The sequence below is a fragment of the Hypomesus transpacificus genome, chromosome 15 (assembly GCF_021917145.1).
Source record: "Hypomesus transpacificus isolate Combined female chromosome 15, fHypTra1, whole genome shotgun sequence".
NCBI classification, from domain to species: Eukaryota; Metazoa; Chordata; class Actinopteri; order Osmeriformes; family Osmeridae; genus Hypomesus; species Hypomesus transpacificus.
In genome coordinates, this window is record NC_061074.1 from 6,848,908 (window position 1) to 6,872,825 (window position 23,918).

Below are 23,918 nucleotides of genomic sequence, written 5' to 3' on the forward strand. Positions count from 1 at the left end.
CTAGACGGAATACACCCAAAGACGCCGAGGCGTAGACGGATGTATTTTGATGATGGACACGTTTCATTTTATTGGTGTAACAGTGAATCTACTCCGCTCTCAGAAGTGTTGAAGCTAACTTGCTAACTGGATAAATCGTGCCGCAAATCTTCTCCTGAAAAGTAAGCTAGATTTGTGGAGGAACTGAATAATTTACGAAATAATAAGTGTATCTCATTATACTTGCACGCACGACATAGTATTAGTACTGCATATTATGTTGGTGCCAATTAGCAATAGTTTAACAAAGCAAAGCTTTAGCAAGTTTGTGTTCATGATGAACAAAGTCCACAAAGTGTGGGCAAGGGCATCGTTTGGATCTTTCTTGCAAGTTTACTGGCTTAATTGATTTAACCATGTTACTGAATTTCTTGTCAGTTAAACAATGTCAGTTATTTGGAAGTCATTTTCGGAAAAGCTTTATTTGAGAGTAATATTACTCTCTTATTTACTGCAGAGAAATGCAGTGCACTCTGGTGAGTAAAGAAGGTTCCTGCGTCCCACTACCGGACGGACGAGCCGTGATTCTGGGTCGAGGTCCGGTGACCGGAGTCGCCGATAAGAAGTGCTCCAGACACCAGGGTAAGAGAGGGAGGAAGATGCCTTTATTTAAATGCTGTCTCCCTGTATATCTATCTGATGGATTAGACCATGTTCTGCCTTTCTCTCCCTAGTGAAGCTGGTAGCGTGCTATGCAGACCAGAATGTTCTTGTGACTCAGGTACCAGCATCTGTCCATGCCCACACCCAACTGTACCTCACTTTATCTTACAAACAGTATCTTCATCTTTCCCTCTTCAGTGTTGTTTTGAATGTGCAGGTCATCTTATAACCATCGTCATTCTGTCCCCCTCACCACTCTTCTCTCTCTGTGTCTATCTAACTTTCCCCTCGCTTTATTCATTTTCTCTCTCTGCCTCCATATTACCCCTCCCCACCCTCTCAGCTGGGTCCTAACCCCTGCTCCCTGGGTGATGAGAACCTTATCAGGGGCCAGTCAGGGCGGCTTCCCAGGGACGGCACCCTCTTCCTGGTCCACCAGAGCCACCCCTTCCGGGTCCAGTACTCTGATGGCTCCCCAGAACCAAGAACCATGGGTGCCGATAGGCTCAAGGCCACAGACAAGACCAGAGGAGGGAAGAACGAGAGCCCTGCTCCCAAACGCAGCATCAAAGACTTCTTTGCTTCTTCTCCCAAGAAGGTACAGGAAGGAGGCTGGGATGTGCCTCGTGTCTGCAAGACTTCTGACCCTGATGCCACAACAGGTCTTATTTGCAACCAAAGAAATGACTGTTTTTGTTCAGGCATCCAAGCGGTCACACAGCCCTGATGAGGACCCCAGGGGGAAGCGCCAGAGGGCTACTGAGGATGAGGATGAGAGCCTGGCTGAAGAGAAACTCAGACAGCTACAGGAGCTGGCAGAGAGGGCCAGCAGCACCAAGCACTCAGGTTCTTCATCATCATCATCATCATTGTCGTCTGCAGCCTGTTCCCAGAGCCAGTGGGAACAGATAGGCAACCTGCTGCTCTACACAGCTGCTGGAGTGAAAGGAAGAAATAAGGTTGGTCTAACTATCTGTTTTCTGACTTCACTGTTTTGTTTCTGCAGTATGGTCATGTCCAGGTATGTAAGAGTTTAGTGCCATCTTGAAGAAACGGGTGAAGAAGAGGAGGCCACTGTAGATGATTGAGACTAACCCCTTATCCCCTCATCTGTGGACCAGATTGCAGGCTTCGACATTGATGGTTGCATCATCACTACCAAGTCAGGGAAGGTGTTTCCTACCGGCCCTGATGACTGGAAGTATGTCTGCCCATTGTTTTATATATATATATGTGTGTGTGTGTGTGTGGGGGGGGGGGGGGGGTATGCCTGTCTGCCTGACTGTCTGGAGTGACCTTTTATTCAGTCACTAATGGTAAACAGGCTAAATGATTCACAGCTACTTTTACCGATTTACTAACATGGTGACCCGCTCTTGCTTTGATCGTCAGGATTCTGTTCCCTGAGATCCAGCCTCGTTTGGCCAGCCTGCTGCAGAAAGGCTACAAGGTGAGAGAGACACCACATGTACTGCATGAGATCCACCTTTGGAAGTGTAACACAAACAAGGGCTTAACTAGAGACCAGGGCTTAGTGCTAAGCTCTGAGGAGAGCCATACAGGGTTGACTGCAGACCCTGAGGAAGCTTCTTCTTCTCAGGTGGTGTTCTTCACTAACCAGATGGGCATAACCAGAGGCAAGCTGAAGCCAGAGGACTTCAAGTTTAAAGTGGAGAACATCCTGAAAACCCTCCAGCTACCTATACAGGTGGGCTGGGGAACACACGCCTGCACACATTCAGTACATGTACACTCATCCCTTTATACATACACACAGATGGAGTGTTATAGCATGTGGTGTGTGTGTGTGTGTGTGTTCAGGTGTTTGTAGCATCCGGTCCTGGTGTGTACAGAAAGCCTGTGACAGGGATGTGGGAGCACCTGTCTGAGAAGGTAAGACAAACACACACACCCCCTCAGGCACACACACACCCTCACACACTCTGTCAGACCCACCCCATCAGGCACCCTACACACCCTCTGTCACATCTGTATTTTGATTAGCCTTGGTGTGTCATCCCTTTTCTCAGTATTTCCATTCCTTGAACGGTGTTAAATCCCACAAGCTGTGCTGTGTGTGAAGGGTAGACTAACATGTGTGTTTGTGTGTGTGTGTCCAGGCCAACGGAGGCGTGTCTGTGGACAGGAGCCAGAGTTTGTATGTGGGAGGTGAGTCAGCTGTTTGTTCTCTCTCTCTCTCACTCACTTATTCACTCACTTATTCACTCACTCACTCACTCACTCACTCACTCACTCACCCACTCACACACACACAGCTGACATAGTGCTCTGAATCAGATGCAGCAGGCCGGCCGGTCAACTGGGCTCCAGGGAAGAAGAAGAAAGATTTCTCCTGCAGTGACAGACTGGTGAGACTTCCCTTGTATCTCTCGACCGGTGAGAGCACAGAGAGAAAGACCCGACCCCTACTACCCTCTGACACTCACTCTCCTCGTTCCTCTCCCTTTCGTTCTCTCCCTCGCTCTGTCTCTCTCCATCCCCCTTCTAACCTCTATCCCTCCCCCAGTTTGCTCTGAACCTCCAGCTGCAGTTCCACACTCCAGAGGAGTTCTTCCTGGGTTGGAAGAGTGCCCCCTACAGTCTGCCTGACTTTGACCCGGTGAGTGACTGGACCTGCTGTGTCTAGAAAACAGTTGGGAAGATGTTTCAAGGGGTATCTTAAACGTGTGTGTGTGTGCACGTACATTTTCTCCCTCAGAGGAAGTTAGACGTCAATGCCCGCCTCTACGACCCACCCAGTGCCTCTCTCACTTCCAGCAAACAGGAAATCATCGTTGCTGTGGGTTACCCTGCTTGTGAGTGGAATATTTTACATTCTTAAAATTGCAGTCTTATTATTCTCTTAGTTTAGGATCATTCTCCTCTCTCGTTCTCTCTCTCTCATACACTCTCACTTTCTCTCCTTTTTCTTTCTTTCTTTCTTTCTTTCTTTCTTTCTTTCTTTCTTTCTTTCTTTCTTTCTTTCTTTCCTTCTTTGTCTTTCTAACTCTTTCTCTTACACCAACACTCCGCTGTCTCTCTCCCACCTTTCATTGTCCTCCAGCGGGAAAGTCTACATTCTTCCACAAACACATCGTCCCTCAGGGCTACGCCTACGCCAATAGGGTAAGTATAGGGGGAGCCATGGCTCCCTCAGACATCAGACATGAACCCTATGTGACCCCTGAGCCCTCATAGTGACCTCTGACCTGTGTGTGTCAGGACACCCTGGGCTCCTGGCAGAGCTGTGTGTCAGCGTGTCAGCGGGCCCTGAAGGAGGGCCGGAGTGTTGTCATTGACAACACCAACCCAGACATTGAATCTCGCAAACGGTAACGCTGTGTGTGTTTGCCCCAGTGCTTCTCTGTGTGTGTCTTATTTGTGTATGTGTGTGTGTAGAAATGGTGTGTGTTGTAAACATTTGTGTGTTTGAATTCATCTCCAGGTATGTGGAGGTGGCCCAGACAGCAGGGGTCTTCTGTCGCTGTTTCCTGTTCTCTGCTTCTCTGGAGCAGGCCAAGCACAACAACAGAGTAATATCCCTTATTCTCTATATATGAATGATCCTCTCTCCATCTCTTCTCACTCTCTTCTGTAAATCCTCTTTTTATTCTCCCACCTTTATCTCCTTATTTTATTCTATGTATTAAATGTCCATCTGTCTTCTTGGTAAATTAGTTTTTGATACAGCTCTGTTTCCTTAGTGATTCTGAGTGTCTCACACATTAAACTCGTCTTCTTCTGGTGTATTGCAGTTCCGTGAGATGATGCCCTCCACTGTCAAACACGTCAAGGTCAACGACATGGTGTTCCACAGCTATAAGTAAGTTGTGGTCACCTCACCTCCATACAGCCAGTCCACATCTATCTGCTCTGCTATGGAGTTTCGAGACAGGAGAGAGAAAGGGACGAGAAAATGAGGGAGCAAGAGAAAAAGAAAAACAAGGAAAAGATGCAGGCTAGGGTTGGTTTGTCTTATGAACAGAATTCCCATCTCTCTCCCAGGAAAAAGTTTCTTCCTCCCAGCCTGTCTGAGGGCTTCTCCGAAATCCTGGAGATCCACTTTGTTCCAGAATTCGTAGACAACCAATCAGAGTCCCTCTTCCGGCAGTTCTCAGAAGGCTAGGGGAACAGCTTCCTGTCCAGTGGGTACCATTTGAGGCAGGTCCTGTCCAACCACAGCCCTGAGCCAGGATATGAAAACTGTCATTTTGGGCGAGTTATTTGTCAGGCATTTGTTCAGTAACAAGTTTGTGAAAATGGTGACCTTTACTTTGTCCAATAAAGCTTGATGAAACAAACACACATACGCCTGAAGCTGTTATTGTTTATATGAAGATGCTGTACATGACATTTAAAATACACAAGAGTTATGGAGAGTAGAATGTTCAGCTAGCAGGCCATTGAATATAAACTAGCCCACCTTTTCATGGGGAGTGGGAAGGCGCAGGGCAGAGTGTTCAAGTATGCATTTAAAGCTTTTGATCAAGTGGAAACTTGGGAGTAAGTGTCAGAAGTGTCCACATCCTCGGAAACAGGATAGAAAAATCTTTTCAGGATGTGATGTCATCATGCACTCATTCGTCCGGAAGGAAGTCCAATTTCGTCCCCAGGTGCTGCCGCAACCATGGCATCAGCTTGAAGATGTTGATGTGGAAATCTCGAGCGTGCTCCTTATCGCTTGGCTTCTTGTTTATGTCCACCGTGCCCCAGCTCACCACCCCCACCTGCAGGACAGCCGGGGAAAACACAGCTGGGATCACTGCTTTGCCACAAGGCTACAAAGTGGTGTAATGTTACATGAACAGAATACAGGGGATTTAGGTTGCTACATGTCTAGGACTGGACTTAGATTAGATAGAAGCTTTTTTTTTCCTTAAAGGAAATTCAGAGTTGGAAGTGGGTTCTCACCTGGAAGTTCCTCATTCTTTTGGTCAAGAACAGACCACCACCAGAGTCACCTGTAACAGCGTAGGGACATCAGGTGAGATAACTTGATGTGTGTGTGTGTGTTTACTACCTCTCTCCTGTAATGTACCTTTGGTGCTGGAAGCATCCATCTGTGACGGGGTTCCTCCGGTACACAGGAACCTGTCAGGAACATACTCATCCAGAGTTACAGTCGTGTTCTGGGTCAGGGTCCTCTCTGCATGCTTCACACAGTCAGGCCTCTGGACGGTTACACACACACACACACACACACACAGATACACAGAGACAGACAAAGAATACAATAACACATTATGTGAGATATTGAGAAGGTGAATTGACTGACTGGAATATGTGTGTCTGTCTTCACTTACCCTACTACCAGTGTGGATGTGTGTTTGTTTGCGGGTTTCCTTGTGGATGAAGTAGGCTCTGGTCATCTCTGTTGGCAATAAGGCATTCCCTGAAACACACGTACATACATGCAGAACAATGAATAAACCGTGCAATGGATCTATGATGACATGGGTCTGAGAATTCTGTGGAATTTGATGTCACAGGTTAAGAGGTTATGTCTTACAGTGCTGTTTACAGGTGGAATCAGGCCCCATCTTCATAGCATGGCTGGCTGGCTTAGTGCACGGCAAACAGATAGGCCTGTCGAACATGCACATACACACATGCATTTACTAGTCGTAATGTTGAGAGATTATAAATGCAAATGCGTTCAATGAGTCCCCACCTGGCCTTCTGAGAGATTGGGATGCTCTTCTGCACCTTCACCAGAGCAATGTCATAGTCGTAGAACTCCTTTACGTTCTTGTGTTTGAGACCCATCACGTCATACAGAGGATGCAGAAACAGGTTTCCAGCCGATACTGAACCTCCCCCTGGTGGACACACACAGCAACTACAGTGTTCGCATCCACTCAGCACCAGTTCAAATGGTGTACTCAAAAAACACATTTGTTTGCAAGACGACAATAACACAGACACGAGTGACTGACCGTATTCAATAGTGGTCTTCTGTTCCTCCAGCCCCTTGTGGCCAGCGTTGGAGAAGCAGTGAGCGGCCGTCAGAACCCAGTCCTCGCTTATGATGGTGCCCTGGCACTTCTCATTTCTAGACCCGGTCTGGAGATGAACCACACAGAGGAAGGGCCCAGAGACCAGGGTTTATAAAGGAAATGTGTTAGGAATAGCATATTGTCATTGGAGAGGTGTCTGGGTTTATTATCATTTATTCATCAATCTATCCTTCCATCTATCAACATCTCCAGCCATCCACCCATCCACCCATCCATCCATCCATCCATTCAACCCCGGTATTGAAGAGGGTTTGCACCGTGATGATGTTGACATGCCAGGGTCTGGTGTGAGCTTTACTGTTGCTGGAGACATCCTCTTGTGCAATACCACACATGATCACACTCTCATCACCTGTACACACACACACAACACAGAAGATTAATTATTATTGAGCCGGTGGGACGAACGGACAGACAGACAGACAAACAGATAGATAGATAGAAAGATCAAAGAGCCTACTGATCATGGTGTTGAAGACCTCTCCCAGAGTCTTGACTTCCCTCAGGATGAACAAATGACGATCATCTCTCTTATTGGAGGCAATGTCATTCAGCTCCTTTTTATTCACTTTCTCTCCCACTCCAAACACATACACATCTATGGGGTATATATCTTTTACAAAAATGGTAAAATAATAAAATAGTAAAACAAAGAAAGACAGTATCTTAGATTATCATTGTTCTGTAAACTGTGTGTGTGTGTGAGCCAGGTTTGCAGTGTTTCATGAGACAACTCCTGCAGCAGTGTCAGACCTAGCAGGTCCTCGTGAGAGTGTTCCTGGGACGTGGGACTGTACCCCAGGAGAACCCGTATCCGGGCCAGCATCGCCAGCGCACTGGAGCCTGTGTTAGAGAACCCTGTAGAACAAGGCGCCTGTGTTAGAGAACCCTATAGAACAAGGCGACTGTGTTAGAGAACCCTATAGAACAAGGAGCCTGTGTTAGAGAACCCTATATAACAAGAAGCCTGTGTTAGAGAACCCTGTAAAACAAGGAGTGTGTGTTAGAGAACCCTATAGAACAAGGAGCCCGTGTTAGAGAACCCTATAGAACGAGGAGTCTGTGTGTTAGAGAACCCTGTAGAACAATGATGGCTGTCTACCTTACCTACCATCTGTTTACCTGACCTACCTTCTTTCTATGTGACCTACCATCTGTCTCAATGAGGATGACGTTCTGCGTCTGGTTAAAGTATGTCCGTTCTTTTTTATTTAGTTTGAGAAAGGACATCTCTTCGTAGACTGTGTGTAGAGCGTCATACAAGTTGGTGCCGGTCTGGCTGTTGTGACCTGGAGGGGACAAAGAACTGATGGATCTATGGATGTTTAGATTAATGAATGAAAGGATGGATGAAAGAATGAATGTATACACAAATGACCATTTGAGTGACATACTTTTGTGGTCAAATTCCATCAGTTGTTTGATGACTTCATCAGCATTGTCACACCAGGGATCCAAGATAGACACTATCTTTATGGCCGTGCTGGCATATGATGTCACATGGAACCTCATCTGAACCTGATAGCTGTCCAACTGCAGGAGAGATGTGGGAATTATTCGATTTCTGTAATTATTACATTCATCAATGAAATATCCAAATAATGAATGAACTGAATCCAGATATCACATTGATATGTTGGGGAAAGTTAGCATACTCATCCGAATTGCATGTGTTGTGTGTGAATGTGTGCATGTGTTACATTGAATGGAAGTTCATGGAGGTCTGCTGTACCTTGCGTATGAGGGCGATGGTGGCACTCCTGGCCTGCTCGAACTGTTGTGCGGTGATGCTGCCGGAGGTGTCCAGCAGGATGAAGATGTTTATGCGGCCATCGGCGATACGCAGCACGCGCTCAAAGGTCACTGGAGCAGCATGGAACGCAGGCGTCATGGAGCATGTACAGTGCTTCTCACATCCACACACATGCACCAACATGAACACACGCACAAACGCAAACGCACACTCCCTGTCTTCATCTATTCTCCTCTGTTTTTCTCTCTCTGTTCACCTTTCTTTTCTTTCTTTTTGAACTCTGGAGAAAGGACATCCATGACTCCAGAGAAGGATCCTCCCATGGCCTGGGCCACAGAGCTGGGAGAGTCAAAGGCAAACGGTGCTGCAACACACACACACACACATATATTGCACAATTTTCAATTGTAAGAAGAATCTTTGAGATTACTCAACCCTGTTCTTAGAACGAGTCCCCCCCCCCAAAAAAGTACAAATCTCTGTAAAACTGAAGTGAAAATCATGACGGCAGAACAAGGAACCAAATACCCCTTACTGTAAACACTTAAATATGTGTATGAATCTATGTTTGTCTCTGTCCCTTCAGCTTGGCCAGCCCTGGTGTGGTCCACTCACTGACCCTGACATCGAGGCTCTGAGCCGCTCCACTCTCGGGCCTCCAGACAGACTCTCTCAGATGAACCCAGCAGATCCATGCCACTCTGGCAGCGGTACTGGATCTTGTCTCCCACACGGAGCCGACCAGAGGTCCGCAGAGCGCCTGGTGGGATGCCTGGGTCTGTACAGTCATCATCTGGTGGGGAGGGATAGAGAGAAGGATGAAAAGAGGAGCGGAAGAGGTAGATAGAGAGTGAAAAGATACAGCGGAGCTTCATAGCCTGCTGCCATTGAAGAGGTCTTCTCTCGCCTTCGTTTACTTGTACTTATTACACAATTTGTACAAAGTGGTAATCACTTAAATGGAAACAGCAGATTTCTCCTCCCTCAAAAAAAAAAAAAACCCACCTACATTGTGAATGAAAAAATCATCCGTCTGCAGTTTCTGAAAGTACAGGTAAAATCCAGGTCTCTGCTAAAGTTTAACAAGTGTTAAAGGAAGTCCCATTCTCACCTTGCTTGCTGCACAGGGGGGTGGTCCCAGTCCAGTCCCCGTCCAGCGTGCAGGTCCTCTGGGCAGAGCCTTTCATAGTGTAGCCCTCGTGGCAGGAGAAGCTCTGGTTTTGTCCTGGACGCAGCCACTGGTCCCTGGGCCAGAACTCTCCCTTGTCCAACTGGACTTGGCCCGGACACAAAACATCTGGGGTGGTGGGCGGTCGTAAAAGAGTATAACAGAAGTTATTACAGATTACTTTACATAACAATGACTAGCTGCATCCTATAATATTCACCAGGCTTACCTTTACAGCTTGCTTGTGAAACCTTTCTTCCACTGGCCAGCCTCATGGAAGACCACTCTCCATCCATTCCACAGAGCCTATAGGAGACAGGGGAGGGATACTGGCCCTGCTCACAGTGATAGGTGAGCCAGCTACCAGGAACGCCAGCCTGCGTGTACGACACGCGTCCCCCTTTGATGACCTCACTGATGGAACAGTTCTGAGGGTACTCCATGTGGTTGTACTCGTATTCCCCCTCATCGTAGGTCTCCTGCATACACACTAGTGTACACACAGACACAGATTAAAACATGCACCCAAACATATACATCAATGTTTCAGTGTATCCATATGGTTCTTCTTCCCTCAGTCCTCAGTACAACTGTATGGTGTTAGAGCTGCAGAAAAGATGAGGGAAGAGGAGAGGACAGGAGATGAGATAAGGGAAAAGAAAGATGTAGCTACTCACCGAGCTGGAGAGAGAGAACAGTGAGGATGAGCCACACGATAGATACAGCCTGCATATCCAGTTGCAAAACACGAGATTGTCCCAGCAACAGTGTGATACTGCAGAGTGAAGCCCACAAAAGCAAGAGTACATCACTTTTATATAAACTGGGATCTTTCAGTGACAAACACAAGTGAAACATGGAAGTTGAGATTGAGCAATATCTTTTTTTATTGCAAAATCTACTTTTGGAATTATCGTTTTCAATTTTCTGTTCTCTATTCTGAGAACTGTTGGTATTCTCCCTGATCTCAGACTCCACTTCAGAACATCCAAAATTCATCAAGCAGTACTCCAGCGTTTTACTAATAAGGCCTTGTTACCACAAATGGCTCAATCTGTAGTCCAAATGGCTCAATCTGTACTCACCAGTGCCACTGGTTTTGTGTGTACCGTGTGTGTGCCTGTTATAAAAGTTTTAAAAGATTGGATTATCATTACGGGTATTATAAAGAGTTTAGTAGGAGCCTCAACTACTCCTACCCTTGTCCCCTGGCCCATGTCCACCTCCACCCTTCCCCCACCCACCCACCCTCCCTCCCTCCCACCCCTCCTCCTCTGTCCCTGATCTCAAGGCTCAGTCCTCTGCAACCCCCTCCTTACCCCCCACTCCTTGCTCAGAGCTCAGTCCTCTCAGCTGACTTGGCTTTGTGGAATACCATGAAGGGAGTTCTAGAACCCTTTTGTAACAAATTACTCACCCTCAGCAAAACAAGAACAGCCGCCAACCCGTCCACACCTTCCCTGTAGCCGTATCCTGGCAGGCTGGCTCTGGGACCACCTCTGAGCCCCGGGAGAGGAACCAACACCAAACTCACTGCTACCCTGGACCCTCAAGTTTTGTGGAGTAAACATTGTTTTGTGGGCTTGTCGAGGATTACCGTAACTTTTCCCCCCCCTTGGCGGTCATAGAGATTGTGGTGTTCTGGGGTCTTGAAGGCCTCAGATTCTTCTCTGGTGGAGTGAGTGATCAGACTGCACACTGAAGGATGTTGGAGCAAACCAAGGTGAGCATCTCACCTTTCTCACGCACCAAGAAACATTCTTACATACTTTGATTGTTGTCTGCTGAGAAAAGGCTTCCAGCTGGACTCTCATGTTTTCCCGGAGACCTGAAACTGGACTATAGCCAAGAATGACAGACCAAACTGAAGTGTCCATCTACTCCCCTGAGCCACCTGACATATATAAGGTGAGACAGATACAACCTTCAAACACAGATAAAACATGACAGTACGATGAAAAACATCTTATATCTGGGATTCTAGCCGGGGCAGAAACAGATCAAGTTTTCTTCTCGTTGCTGCAAAGAGTTTTTAGAGTTTCTATGATTCTGCATGTGTTGTTCCATCCTAGAACGTATTCTCCAACCCTGCCTTTGAGCTTGAGGGGGAGCGCGATGACCGGGTGGATGGGTTCAGGAACACCCCCACCCCAGAGCCAATCAAACAACCCGCTGCCAGTGAGTCACGCTGTGACTTCATCACTGTTCAACATTAAATCTAACATTTGGTGCATTTGCATAGCAAAACCATGCTTTTCCTGACACTTTCTATCTTCTCTGCTCGTTTGTGTGTGTATGTGTGTGTGTGTGTGTGTGTGTGTGTGTATGTGTCTGTGTGTGTGTGTGTATGTGTGTGTGTGTGTATGTGTGTGTGTGTGTGTGTGTATGTGTGTGTGTGTGTATGTGTGTGTGTGTCCCAGGCCAGGGTCTGTTTGGAGTGTGTGTGAGGCGTCTGCGTGCTACCTGGTGCAGCTGGGGGATGGTGGTGGTGTGTGCTGCAGCTGTGCTCCTCATGGCTGCTGTGGGCCTGGCCCTGATGCTCATCCTCACACGTGAGGCCCACACACACACACACACAATCAAACAAACAATCAACCTATCAATCATAGTATCAATCAATCATCCGAACGCCATGCCTATGGTGAAGATGACAGGGAGGAGGTGTGTGCATCTGTCCTACAGAGTTGAAGGATCAGACAATAGAAGGAGATGCCGTGCCACCCAATCCCCTGGACCAGCTGACTATGGACGGAGCACCCAGCAGCCTACCCACAATGCCTAGCAACACCAGCCTTAAGGGCACAGCAGTGCCACCGATGACCAGACACCCCACACCTGAGACACGTGAGTAAAGATGAGATAGATGCTGTGCCCCGTGACAGACATCCGAGACAAATGGTCTCCTCTCCTCTCCAGGATGTGGGGGTGTGTTGACAGATCCAGAAGGCAGTTTCAGCTCCCCCAACCACCCTGGGTCCTACCCTCCAGACAGTCTTTGCGTGTGGATGATCCAGGTGGCCCCTCCCTCGCTGGTCCAGATCCACGTCTCCTCTCTGACAGTGGAAGGCCCCTCCCCCTGCCTCTTCGATTGGCTGGAGGTCCAGGAAGAGACAGAGCAGAACCTGGTCACCAGGTGGGTCACATGGTCTCACAACAGGTGAGGTCATCAGAACGTAAAAAATCCTGATGATGGACAGTCGTCGTCATCCTCATTATGGTTGATCCTAGCTTGTCCCGGCACATTGTTAAGGTCAAAGCTCGAAAGGTGAGAGCTTCTGTGATCCCCAGGTTCCTTACCTAGCCTTGACCTTTAACCTACATAGTCCCGGTGTGTAGTAAAGGTCATCCGTGGGTCACTGCTCCCCAGGTTCTGTGGGAATGTGGCGCCCCCTACAGTCAACACCAACAGCAGTACGGTGTGGGTCAGCTTCCGCTCCGACGGCAGCATTGGGGGCACCGGATTCAGCGCACAGTACCGCGCCATCTCACCAGACCACAGTGGGTAGAGTATATGTATGTATGCTATGTGTGTGCTATTTTGCTTGAAAAACGCTTGCGTGTGTACGAGCGTTATTGTGTGTGTGTGTGTTCTCAGAGAGCTGCTCTAGAGAGGAGTTCATGTGTGACCAGGGCCGCTGTCTCCTGCCTGTGTCTGTGTGTGACGGACAGTCCAACTGTCTCGACCACACTGATGAGGCCAACTGCAGCCATAAGCACAAGGGTGAGGATGTGTGTGTGTGTGTGTGTGTGTGCATAGATGCTTTCTAAAGAGATAATGCACTTGTCTGTCTGTATATGCAACAGGAGAGATAGTGTGTATATGTGTGTGCATGTGTGTGTGTGCTCTCATTACACAATGTGGTTGTACAGAGTGTGGGGGGCAGAAGAATGGACCCTCCGGTACTTTATCCAGTCCAAACCACCCCAAGCCTTACCCCCATCAACAGGTAGGTGGTGCTAGTGTAACATGCCCTCAGTGCATGGGGCTTAGGGGAACCATTACAAACACACAATATCTTTCTCCATCGCTGTCCCTGTCAGTTGTGTACGTGGCGTATCTCTGTGGAGGAGGGTCACGTGATCAGACTGAGCTTCCGTAACTTCAGCCTGGAGACCCAGGACGTGTGTGAGTTTGACTATGTGGAGGTCCATGACAGCAGCGACACTGGAGCTGGCAGAGTGCTGGGACGGTGAGGGAACAGGCTCAGGTTGGGTTCCTAAGTTCTGCAGGCTTAGGTCCTCTAAGCTGGCTCAGGCTTCTGCAGTCCCTATCTCTGACCTCTCACCTGTATAACGTCCGACCTGGTTTTGGCAAACAGCCACTGAATCCTCCCATCTCCTCCCCTCTGTCAGGTACTGTGGCACCAGCCTCCCTCCGGACCTCACCTCCTCTGGGCCCCAGATGACCGTAGTGTTCGTGGCGGACGAGGGCGTGGCCGACAGTGGCTTTAACTGCTCCTACCAGTCCATCTCCTTGTCTGAGAGTGAGTCACAGTCCACAGTACTGGTTCTTCCACAGCCTGGGGATCACACGTTAATGTAGAGGTGTGTGTGTGTGTGTCAGGGACGTGTGGCCCCAGCCAGTTTGCCTGCAGCAGTGGGGAGTGTCTGCAGCAGGAGTGGCTGTGTGACGGCTGGACAGATTGTGCAGATGGAGCTGACGAGCTGGACTGTGACAACTCCACCTACCCTCCCTTCAGTAAGTAGTACACTCCACCTACCCTCTACACAGTTAGTAGTACACTCCACCTACCCTCCACTCAACAGACACACACATGCAGACACTCATAAACACACTCCACCTTCACCCCCCAAGCCTCGTCGTGTGAGCCCATCGAGGTGGAGCTGTGTGAGGGCCTCAGCTACAACCTCACCTCCTTCCCCAACATCTGGCTCTCCATCGCCGACCAGCGAGAGGCCGCTACACTGCTGCGGCAGTACAAGGTGATACACTCACACACACATACAAATACTGTCACACAGCCATTCATAATCGTAGTGTATGGTAGTATAGTAGTGTATTGACCATAGTGTAATACATTTATGTTGTGTGTACATATCTGTGAGTGCATGCGCGTGTGAGTGTGTATCTATGTGTGCATTTATGTATGTGTGTTCCCCTCAGGTGCTGATGGAGTTAGCTTGTTTTGAACCCCTGCGCAGGCTGGTGTGTGGGATGTTCCTTCCCCAGTGCAGCCCCCAGGGGGGGGTCTTACAGCCCTGCCGCTCTGTATGCTCCTCAGCAGAGCAGCAGTGCAGCCAGGCCCTGGACCTGCTCTCCTTCAGCTGGCCCTTTAACTGCCACCTGCTCCCAGACTCACACAATCCCATGGAGTGCTCCATACCCTGAGACAGACCCCACCCTGGGGCACATCCATACCCTGAGACAGACCCCACCTTGGGGCACATCCATACCCTGAGACAGACCCCACCCTGGGGCACATCCATACCCTGGAGCAACATTATCCTGGTATACTAGTACATGGAGACAACATCTACACAACAACTTCAACATGGATACACCATTTGTACTAGCTTGCCTAAACATGAGAGTGACTTAAAGCCACATTGACATCCACTGAAAAGGAGAACATGGATATGGCAACATTTGTAAACAAAGAAACTTTAGTCTTTTAGGATAGCAGCATGAAAAGAACCATGTTTATCATGTGAGAGAGCTCTTCACCGGAGCACAGGATTGAAACACTTCCCTCATGAAGCTGAATGGACCTGATGCCTGCAGGGTCTGACTCCCAGCTCGATTAAGCCTTCGGAAGGAACATCCACAATATTTTCAATCTCTATGTGGTCAGATGAGCTTTCTGTATCCTGTATAGCAAACTGGTGCTTAAGTGTATAGAAATAGGCTTTGTGTTAATTGGAAGGTATGCAAGTAGCAGATCAAACTCAATAGATGAATGTGTGATTAAGCAAACTATCTGGTCATCAAACCATGCTTTCATCTGAATCATAATACAAACAGAATAGACATTAACAGTTGAAATATGTCTTTATTGCGTTGATGGACAGCCCACTGACAGCAGTGTGTATGTAAGTATGGACGAGCTGAACCGAGGTGAGGTCAAGTAGGATGAATACTGCACACAAGGGCCGGGTTTCCCAGATTCGTTAAGAAGCTCTTAACGCTAACATCTTCTTACGAGCGTTCTAAGAGCGTTCTAGAGCGCTCTTAGAACGTTCTTAAGACGCTCTTAGCGTTAAGAGCTTCTTAACGAATCTGGGAAACCCGGCCAAGGTAAGTGGGAGAGAAATCAGTTTGTCTTTGACTGGGCTGTAGTGTATATCTGTTATCCCAAGGATAACAGATACATTTGTTGTTTGTACAACTGTAATACCAAACTGTGTGAAAGTGATATGGTACACTGAACCTAAGACATCCTGATTGGTCAGTTTAAGGCTCAATTCCAATTCAGTTTGAATTATATAACAGTCCATTGTTTTCCATGAATTCTTTTTAAAGAGTTCATTCACTGCATGCATTAGTTTTGAATCAACATTAATATTATACTGAACGGAAAATGTATCCAAACCATGATACTGCACATTTTAAATAATAATGAATCCCTAAATTCTTGTACATAGTTATGTGCTTTTATATCAAGACCTGTTCTGGTTGGTCAGTGCAGACCAATGGTTATGGCGGCAGGATGAGTTTGAGGGCGTGGTCGAGGGCAACGGCGGTGAGGCCCCAGACGCGGTGCTTCCCGTTACGGAACACCGGGAGTGTGTAACCGTAGCGATCCCCAGTGCGGAAGTGTGTGTAGCCCCGGTTCTCTGGGCTGCAGACGTGACACACGGACAGGGTGAAGATCTCCTCCACCTAAAACATACATAGAACACAAACACTGACTTAACATTGTCCTCTTATGACAGCCTAACCTGATGTTGGGTATAAACATGAATCTAGTTCAGGAGCTCTACCACATCTGCTCTATCCTAGAGTAGGTTGTCACTCCAACCATAGCTGGAACAAACAGGATTCAGCTTGTCTAGATATTAGAAAAGGGTTAGGGGGTTGAATTAACACAGGACAAGACATAGCTGTGGTTGGGCAGCCTTGATTTAGCCTCTGTATATTCATCTTCAGCTCACTTCCATCAGCTATCATTACTCCCGTCTCGGTTGCATAGAGAATGAGTGAATGTGGGCCAAGCAGAGGTATGGCAGCAAGTCCTATGGAGGGAGCGAGTGGTACCTCTCCAGGGTTGGGCTTGAAAGACAAGGCCTCCAGGGGACCGAGGTTAGCCACTACAGGAGCGATCATCATCCCTGACTGGGAACACATCGAAACAAACAGGTCATTGGAAAAAATGGAAATCTTAAGCGAATCTGTTGTTCTCCCATAAAGCCTTCAGACACATTGGGGGGGAATGTTTGAGGTAAGGAACCAAATATTTTAAACTCTGTTGAATTGTGGGTGGGTGATTCTACTAACCATGTCTCTGAGTGGCTGAAGCACACCCCACACACTATCTGTTGACACAGTAACACCAAGTTCCTCCCTTGCTTCCCTCAGGGCTGTGTCGACCACGTCCTGGTCCGACGGATCCCCTTTGCCACCTGCAAAACTACACACACACACACACACACACACATGTAAAATTCCACCTTGCCAGGACACCATGATGTTATATGAATGGTAACACTGGGGTTAGAAACAGCTCAATATGCAGAAGTTATTCAGGAGACAATGTTTGGCCTACCTCACGTCTCCCTTGTGTCTGCCCTTAAGCGTGCTGGACCTGAGGGTGAACAGGAAGGCTGGCTGGCCCTCAACAGAGCACAGAGACACCAGCACAGACGCCCACCGCCCCTGGCCCCGGCCTCCCTTCCAGACCCGCTCCCCCTCGTACAGACCCAGGTTAGGGCCCAGGCTCTGGCGACACCGCTCCTCGTTCTCCAGGGAGAGGCACTCCCTCAGGGCTGCCTCCTTGCGGGCAGCAGCCAGGTGGAGGGCTCTGGTCTGGGGAAAGGACAGGCGGGAGGTGAGGGGGCTGGAGAGGGGCGCCCTGTGGAGCTCCATTGTCCATGGTTGAGGTACTGAGGAAACAAGCAGCGGTTTGAGGGAGGTGTGTTTGGGATAAGGACGGCTTTGAAGGGGACTGTGCGGTTTCAGTCTAATACGGGATACTACAGAGTCGGGTCTGAATGGTTGAGGACTATCGTCCGTTGGCCTTCTGTTGTAGTGAAGGCACTGGACGTTGTTAGAACAGTCAGGGTTTTGTTTTGAGTGTTCACATAGAGTTGTACCCCAGACCCCAAACTGGCAGGGGGGATCTTTAACCAAGTCCTGAGGCAGGTATGAAGAAACAGCTTCTGGAGGGAGGGGATCTGAAGGTTTGGTGGTGATATGGAAATGTTCACAGTCTGAGCTTGGTGAAAAAAAATTTGAATTGAGGGATGAAGTCTCCTCTCTCCTCTTCATCTGTCCATACGCCTGGCAGGTAGAGACCCCCCTCCTGGCTGTGAGAGAGGGAGCCTCAGGTGAGGCAGGGTCTCTCACCCTGAGCAGCAGAGGCCGGAGGGTCCTGAGGGGGCATGTCAGGGTCAGGATCTGAGGACTCCTGAACATTCTAGAAGAAGAAGACAATGTAGATCAATTACTAGACCATTTGTGGATCCCACATTGGGTCAAAACTATCCAGCAAACCAATGTCAACTATGTCTGTACCATAAGCTCAAAACCCCGTGTAGAACATGACTGGAACTAGTGTATAGGAAGATGGACCTGCACACCTCGCGACTCCCAACCTGCTACGGAGGCGGGTCCCACTGAGGTCACCTGTTGCATGCAATGTTAAGTTCTTTCCAATCCATGGTCTTTACAAATGGGCTCAGCAAACTAAGGTAACTAGCAAGTCTTACAGTTGCATAATACAAGTGAAGCAAAGTTACGAGCCAAACCGTAAGACCGTTTATTTGCCCAACTTCCTTGCAAGATACTTTCTGTATTTCCGCCAGTACAAGTCCAAAATCCTACCCAACAAGGTAGCATACATCGCTTTCTAGCTGACTGTAGTGTATGGCTAGAAAGCTAGGTTAATGACTTGACTAAATAGTTAGCTAGCTCTAGCTGGCCCAGTATTACCAGTTGCCGTCAAGCTGCTTATGAGATATTTGATGATCATCAAACTAATTTCAATCCATTACCTTAGCAGACAACCAATAACCGGAAAATGATAGCACTGGTCACACTGACTGATCACAAATCGCGCTAGCTTACTATATCTACCGAGCAGCTAGCCAAACGTTAGCAGGCTAAATTTGCTTCCCTTGTCCAGCTGTCAAATCCACTGTCTGCATTCATTACTGTACTACAGCATTGCTACTCTGACACAGCTAGAGCTAGCTACGCTAACGTTAGCAACTTTAACATGCAACTGGTAAGTAAAAGGACAATGATTGAAGCATGTTCTTTCTAAATCTTATTTATTAATAACAGCAAATTAAGGTTAGACTATTTAAACACAAGTAAAAACATCATAAAAAATTCACGAAAACGTGGAACACAGAGTTCCATGCTGTACTGGGTGACACTCACCTTCAACATCGATACTGCCCGCCGGTAACTTGCCCCTACTGAATATGGCGCTGAACGCTTTACTTTTGCCCTCACAAACGATGATGATGCCCCCTCCTTGGAAGGCTACAAACGCCCATTTAACTTAAACATGAACATTTAAAAACAACAAATTTAACAACACTACTGTTTATTCCGTGATTCCACTATCCAAAATAAATTAACAACGCATTTCACACTAGCCTAGGTGAAATACATTGATATGGTAAAACTATCTTTGTTTTCCACTGGAAATGGGAGGTCTATTGCGCAATTACTCTAGTCATGTTATTTATCATGATGTCATCCCTGTGGAAATAACCTAACAGCAGAAACCTGTCTATCAGCCTGTCCAACTGTTCCTCCTCTATAGAGAGCCATTCCTTTCTGCACCCATGTGACATCACTCTCAGAAAAATGTGGAAACTCCTCACCTGCCCTACCAGTTTGCCCAGTCCCACCCCAAGCCTAACCTGTTCAGGTGACACTTCAAATTCACTCCTAAGTTTGTCATCTCTTCTGGTACCAACAGCGAGTCTGGTTGTCTATCTGCTTCAAGGACTGTCCAGCAGGAACCCCCCAGCTTCTTCTACCCCAGCACCATGGCCTCTGCCTGGCCCGAGGAGATGTTTGTTTGTTCAGTCTGCCTGGAGACCCTCAAGGACCCAGCTACTCTGACCTGTGGACACTCATACTGCCTGGCCTGCATCCACAGGCACTGGGACCGGGGAAGCACGCGAGGCCAGTACAGCTGCCCCCAGTGCAGGCAGACCTTCAGCCCTCGGCCCTCCCTGGCCAGGAGCACCATGCTGATGGAGGCCATTGAGAAGCTCTCAACCCAGAAAGAGAACCAGGAGAGCCCCTACCTGACCCTCTCCTCCGCCCCACCATCCATGCCCATCTATCTGGAGGTGCTCCCAAACACGGGCCCAGGCTCAGGCCCTCGACCTGCCCGCCACGGGAGCGTGTACCCCCAACTGCCCACCGTCGCCCCCAGGCCCTGCCCGCAGCACCAGAGGCCCATGGAATTGTACTGCCATGACGACAAGGAGTGTGTGTGCGACGAGTGTTGTCACCGTGGACACCAGGGACACTGGGTGGTCCGGCCGGAGGAAGCAAGGCAGGAGAGACAGGTATGGGACCAGACAGCCGTAGTAGGAACACCATGATGTTGTTGGAACACTATGTTCTTGTAGTCTCATAAGTAAAAATTCTTGTAGCACTGGTATAACCGCCTCAAGAATCTGACTGGACTATCTGACCCCTGTTAAACTCCCTGTAACCTGCCTCACATGCCTGTGTGTAAAACTGTCTATTTATGTAATGTAAGGCTGCTTCTTGAGTTGCTAATATGACCTGTTCACATTCAGCTACTTGTAATACATGCGTATCTATGTAGAAAAACATGTGAACTATAAAATACTGTAGTTGTCACTATGTCCAGTTGAATGAGCTCTAATTATGCGTGCGTGTGTGTGTGTGTGTGTGTGTGTGTGTGTAGCAAGAGCTGGCCCAGATGCAGGCAGAAACCCAGAGGAGGATGCAGGAGACAGAAATGGAGCTGAAGGAACTCCCACAGAGAGCTCGTCTCCACAAAGTAAGAAGAGCATGGTCAGATACTTGGTATCGGTTATGTCGGATTTTCTCTCTTGCTCACCCTTTCTCTCTCTCCCCTTCTTTTCCTCACCGTTTCTCCTACCCCTCCATGACAACACCCCTCCCTTCCCACCTTCCCTCCCAGACCTCATTCCAGGCCCTCCAGAAGGAGGGGGTGGATGTCTTTGCAGAGCTGCAGCAGAGTGTGGGGCAGGTGGGCACCCAGGTGTGTGATCTCCTGAGTGCCCATGAGTCGACCCTGGGCAGCCGGGCGGAGGGCCAGATCCACAGCCTGGAGCAGGAGGTAGCCCAGCTCCGCTGGAAGGAGCAGGAGCTGGCCAGACTGGCAGGCATGGAGGATCACATCTGCTTCCTCAAGGTAACGTGTGTGTGTGTGTGTGTGTGTGTGTGTGTGTGGATCCATTCCTGGTACGTGACTAGGATCAGTATGCTCCGGATGTGTCCTCCTTCTCCTCTTCATCCTTCAACTCTCTTTATCTTTCTCCTCCTCTGCAGAACTTCCTGACCCTGGAGCCATTGGGCCCTGAGGGCCCCAGAGCAGGGTCTGTCCTGGGGGGCGAGGCAGTGGTGGAGGGGGTGCGCTCCGCCCTGACAGAACTGAGAGAAGCGCTGCAGGACCTCTGTAAAAAAAGCCTGGCCAAGATCTTCAGAGCAGGTCTGTGCCATCAGCTCTGACAAAGACGCCATGTGCAGTCACCTGCACGTCTTAGCTGTTGTCTTCCAGAAGGTGGCGTCATTGTTATGTTACAGCCTTCAATGCCAGTCAGTGTTGTCTCAATCCTCCTCTCTAGTGAATGATGTGTCAGTGGGTGTGTTGGCCAATGGGGAGGCTGCAGCCACCGGGAACGGGTCCTATGTTGACAACACTGTCACAGCTTCCCCAAACACAGGTGAATATACAGTATACACACACACACACACGCACCTGCACACACACACACACACACACACACACACACACACATACATAGATTGTCGACAATGCTGTTTAACTGTATTTATCTGTGCAGGGACTTCCACAGAGCCTGCTTCTAAAATCAACACAGGTACTGTTTAATAGAGACAGATAGATTACCTCAAACACTGAGATGTGTGTATGTGTCTGTGTGTGTGGCTGTGTTCATGTAGTTGCTTTTTTCCTTTTGTTTCTTTAGTCTATGAAATGACAACCGACCCCCCACCTCTCCCTCCCCCTCGACCTCAAAGTAAGATCACACACTGGTACTATAGGTTTAGTCACACAAGTCTATTAATGTTGACCTATGGTATGTTTATATCAATACATGAATACATGTCTCAACATCATTCTCATGTACTGTTATTTCAGGCACTTCAGTAGCAAGGGCAGCACCCTCCTTCTCTACCTCTCCTGACCCTCTGCAACCTCAGGGTACATAGAACTGTTCTCATCTACATTAACCCTGCTCAGGATGACCTAACAAGCTGGGACACAGTATAAACAGTGTAACAGCATGTTCAGATGTTCGTGTATACAATCATGTATTCCCTTTATCCAGTGAAAGGATGTGAGTTGTATAATATAGTCATCCAGATTGGGATATAGACATGATTGTTTTTCATGAAACAGCTGTTGCCTGGCTGTGCTCTGCAGCCCCTTCTGTCTCCACTGTAGGACTGGTGAACCTGGAACCCAAGACCAGGGAAGACATGCTCAAATGTAAGTGAAATCCTCCCTTTCTCTCTCTCTCTCTCTCTCTCTCTCTCTCTCTCTCTCTCTCTCTCTCTCTCTCTCTCTCTCTCTCTCTCTCTCTCTCTCCTCTCTCTCTCTCTCTCTCTCTCTCTCTCTCTCTCTTTCTTTCTGTAAACATCCTGCCAAGACATGACCATCTTATACTTCTTGTGTATATCTATGTGAAGCACTACAGACAGTTTGATCCCTAATAGTAAATGGATTGGGTGTGAGGCAGTTTAGTAGAGAGCGAAGGGGGAGTGTCTCCTCGGGTGTTCAGTCCTCTCCCTGTAGGGGGCAGTAGGTGTCTTCTCTTATCAATTGGCAACATGGCGAAACAGTTCAGCATCTTTCTTTCTCTCTCTCTCCTGCCGAACTCCCTCTCAACAGTTCGTTTTGATCCGACCTTTGACCCTAACACTGCGAATCGCCACCTGCGCCTGTCGGACAGTGATCGCAAGGTCACACTGCGGGGGGAGAGGCAGAACCATGCAGACCATCCTGACCGTTTCCTGTTCTGGAGGCAGATCCTGGGCAGAGAGGCGCTGGCAGGAAGTCCATACTACTGGGAGGTTGAGTGGACCGGTCAAAAGGTAGCATATTCTTAGAACACAGTGTTATGTTGGTCCTGGGGTAAAATGGCTTTTCTTGAGTCTACATTCACGCCGTTGCCTGATCTATGCTCAGTTAATTGGCTTGAGTGACATCTCTGTGATCCTCAATTTTTCACGGCCCCCACCTAACCTCCAATCCCCACCTCTCCCAGGTAACCGTGGGTGTGACCTACAGGGAGATAGACAGGAAGAACTCTGACGACAGCAGCCGGCTTGGCCACAACCTCCAGTCCTGGGCTTTGTACTGGTCGGGCTCTGGCTTTGCTCTGTGGCACGCTGGCACAGAGACCATGCTGGGTACGCCCAGGGCCCGGCGGGTGGGTGTGTATCTGGACCAGCAAGAGGGCCTCCTGGCCTTCTACCGGGTCAACAACAATCAGGCCCATCTTATCCACGCCCTGCAGACCCAGTTTACTGGAGCCCTCTACCCTGGCTTCAGGTTCTGGTCTGGGGTCGGTTCTACCATCACCCTCTGCCAACTGGAGTGATGGCCGAGGGAGGTGTTCTGGTTTTGTTCTAGAAGCGAGAGGACAATACGCTCATCTAGGTCTTCCTGTTGGTTTCCAGCTCTCTTTTGTGGTTAACTTTGTGGTTAGCGTCTCTCTCATGAAGCCAATCTGAACTTGTTTAAGTTTATAGGTGTCCTGAATAGCGAACAAGCAGAAGGTAAAGTTGTTTGAAATTCACACTATTGTTGATGATTGCAGAAATAGTGACTGTAATGGATGACATAAATAAGATGTCATGATGTTTCTTGTCATCCCCATAATGCTTTTGTTACAGAATATCCTTAAAACATAACTTAATAAATAACCTGTTTACTGTACATTGATTGGT

The 23,918-nt window shown here is 48.4% G+C and overlaps 5 protein-coding genes across 6 annotated transcripts; 3 read left to right on the forward strand and 2 right to left on the reverse strand.

Annotated features, from left to right (window-relative positions):
* Positions 1 to 58: 58 nt before the first annotated feature.
* LOC124477617 (polynucleotide kinase 3'-phosphatase) lies at positions 59 to 4,946 on the forward strand. Its single transcript, XM_047035533.1, has 18 exons — positions 59 to 161; positions 497 to 621; positions 714 to 760; positions 986 to 1,240; positions 1,344 to 1,601; positions 1,764 to 1,843; positions 2,035 to 2,092; positions 2,243 to 2,350; positions 2,464 to 2,535; positions 2,763 to 2,811; positions 2,941 to 3,011; positions 3,170 to 3,262; positions 3,362 to 3,458; positions 3,707 to 3,768; positions 3,865 to 3,974; positions 4,088 to 4,175; positions 4,398 to 4,465; positions 4,648 to 4,946. Exons 2-18 carry the CDS (start codon positions 501 to 503, stop codon positions 4,766 to 4,768), a joined length of 1,758 nt encoding a protein of 585 aa, XP_046891489.1. The 5' UTR covers positions 59 to 161; positions 497 to 500; the 3' UTR covers positions 4,769 to 4,946.
* Positions 4,947 to 4,955: 9 nt separating this feature from the next.
* Positions 4,956 to 10,409, reverse strand: si:ch1073-280e3.1 (complement factor B). The gene is made up of 18 exons (XM_047035532.1): positions 10,258 to 10,409; positions 9,810 to 10,070; positions 9,524 to 9,709; positions 9,032 to 9,205; positions 8,669 to 8,776; positions 8,392 to 8,522; positions 8,054 to 8,192; positions 7,811 to 7,948; positions 7,413 to 7,517; positions 7,120 to 7,257; positions 6,917 to 7,011; positions 6,579 to 6,705; positions 6,314 to 6,461; positions 6,152 to 6,228; positions 5,946 to 6,034; positions 5,681 to 5,813; positions 5,554 to 5,603; positions 4,956 to 5,369 (listed from the first exon to the last, which is right to left on the reverse strand). The coding sequence occupies exons 1-18, from the start codon at positions 10,310 to 10,312 to the stop codon at positions 5,220 to 5,222; spliced, it is 2,304 nt and encodes a 767-aa protein (XP_046891488.1). The 5' UTR covers positions 10,313 to 10,409; the 3' UTR covers positions 4,956 to 5,219.
* Positions 10,410 to 11,431: 1,022 nt separating this feature from the next.
* LOC124477915 (membrane frizzled-related protein) lies at positions 11,432 to 15,421 on the forward strand. The gene is made up of 13 exons (XM_047035989.1): positions 11,432 to 11,488; positions 11,653 to 11,758; positions 12,001 to 12,132; positions 12,263 to 12,424; positions 12,497 to 12,713; positions 12,948 to 13,078; positions 13,176 to 13,301; positions 13,451 to 13,527; positions 13,622 to 13,770; positions 13,934 to 14,064; positions 14,145 to 14,279; positions 14,397 to 14,524; positions 14,706 to 15,421. Exons 1-13 carry the CDS (start codon positions 11,432 to 11,434, stop codon positions 14,928 to 14,930), a joined length of 1,776 nt encoding a protein of 591 aa, XP_046891945.1. The 3' UTR covers positions 14,931 to 15,421.
* A 336-nt stretch (positions 15,422 to 15,757) lies between these two features.
* Positions 15,758 to 19,487, reverse strand: nudt8 (nudix (nucleoside diphosphate linked moiety X)-type motif 8). Of its 2 annotated transcripts, XM_047035674.1 has the most exons (5): positions 19,143 to 19,472; positions 17,305 to 18,174; positions 17,037 to 17,169; positions 16,797 to 16,874; positions 15,758 to 16,421 (listed from the first exon to the last, which is right to left on the reverse strand). In XM_047035674.1, the coding sequence occupies exons 2-5, from the start codon at positions 18,171 to 18,173 to the stop codon at positions 16,236 to 16,238; spliced, it is 1,266 nt and encodes a 421-aa protein (XP_046891630.1). In that variant the 5' UTR covers position 18,174; positions 19,143 to 19,472; the 3' UTR covers positions 15,758 to 16,235. The 2 variants fall into 2 exon arrangements, with proteins under 2 accessions (XP_046891630.1, XP_046891629.1); XM_047035673.1 differs by lacking the exon at positions 15,758 to 16,421 and having other exon boundaries at positions 16,428 to 16,874; positions 19,143 to 19,487.
* A 133-nt stretch (positions 19,488 to 19,620) lies between these two features.
* Positions 19,621 to 23,907, forward strand: ftr86 (finTRIM family, member 86). The gene is made up of 11 exons (XM_047035675.1): positions 19,621 to 20,293; positions 20,662 to 20,757; positions 20,902 to 21,135; positions 21,273 to 21,432; positions 21,569 to 21,667; positions 21,788 to 21,823; positions 21,932 to 21,982; positions 22,105 to 22,167; positions 22,390 to 22,455; positions 22,858 to 23,060; positions 23,234 to 23,907. Exons 1-11 carry the CDS (start codon positions 19,763 to 19,765, stop codon positions 23,567 to 23,569), a joined length of 1,875 nt encoding a protein of 624 aa, XP_046891631.1. The 5' UTR covers positions 19,621 to 19,762; the 3' UTR covers positions 23,570 to 23,907.
* Positions 23,908 to 23,918: the final 11 nt, after the last annotated feature.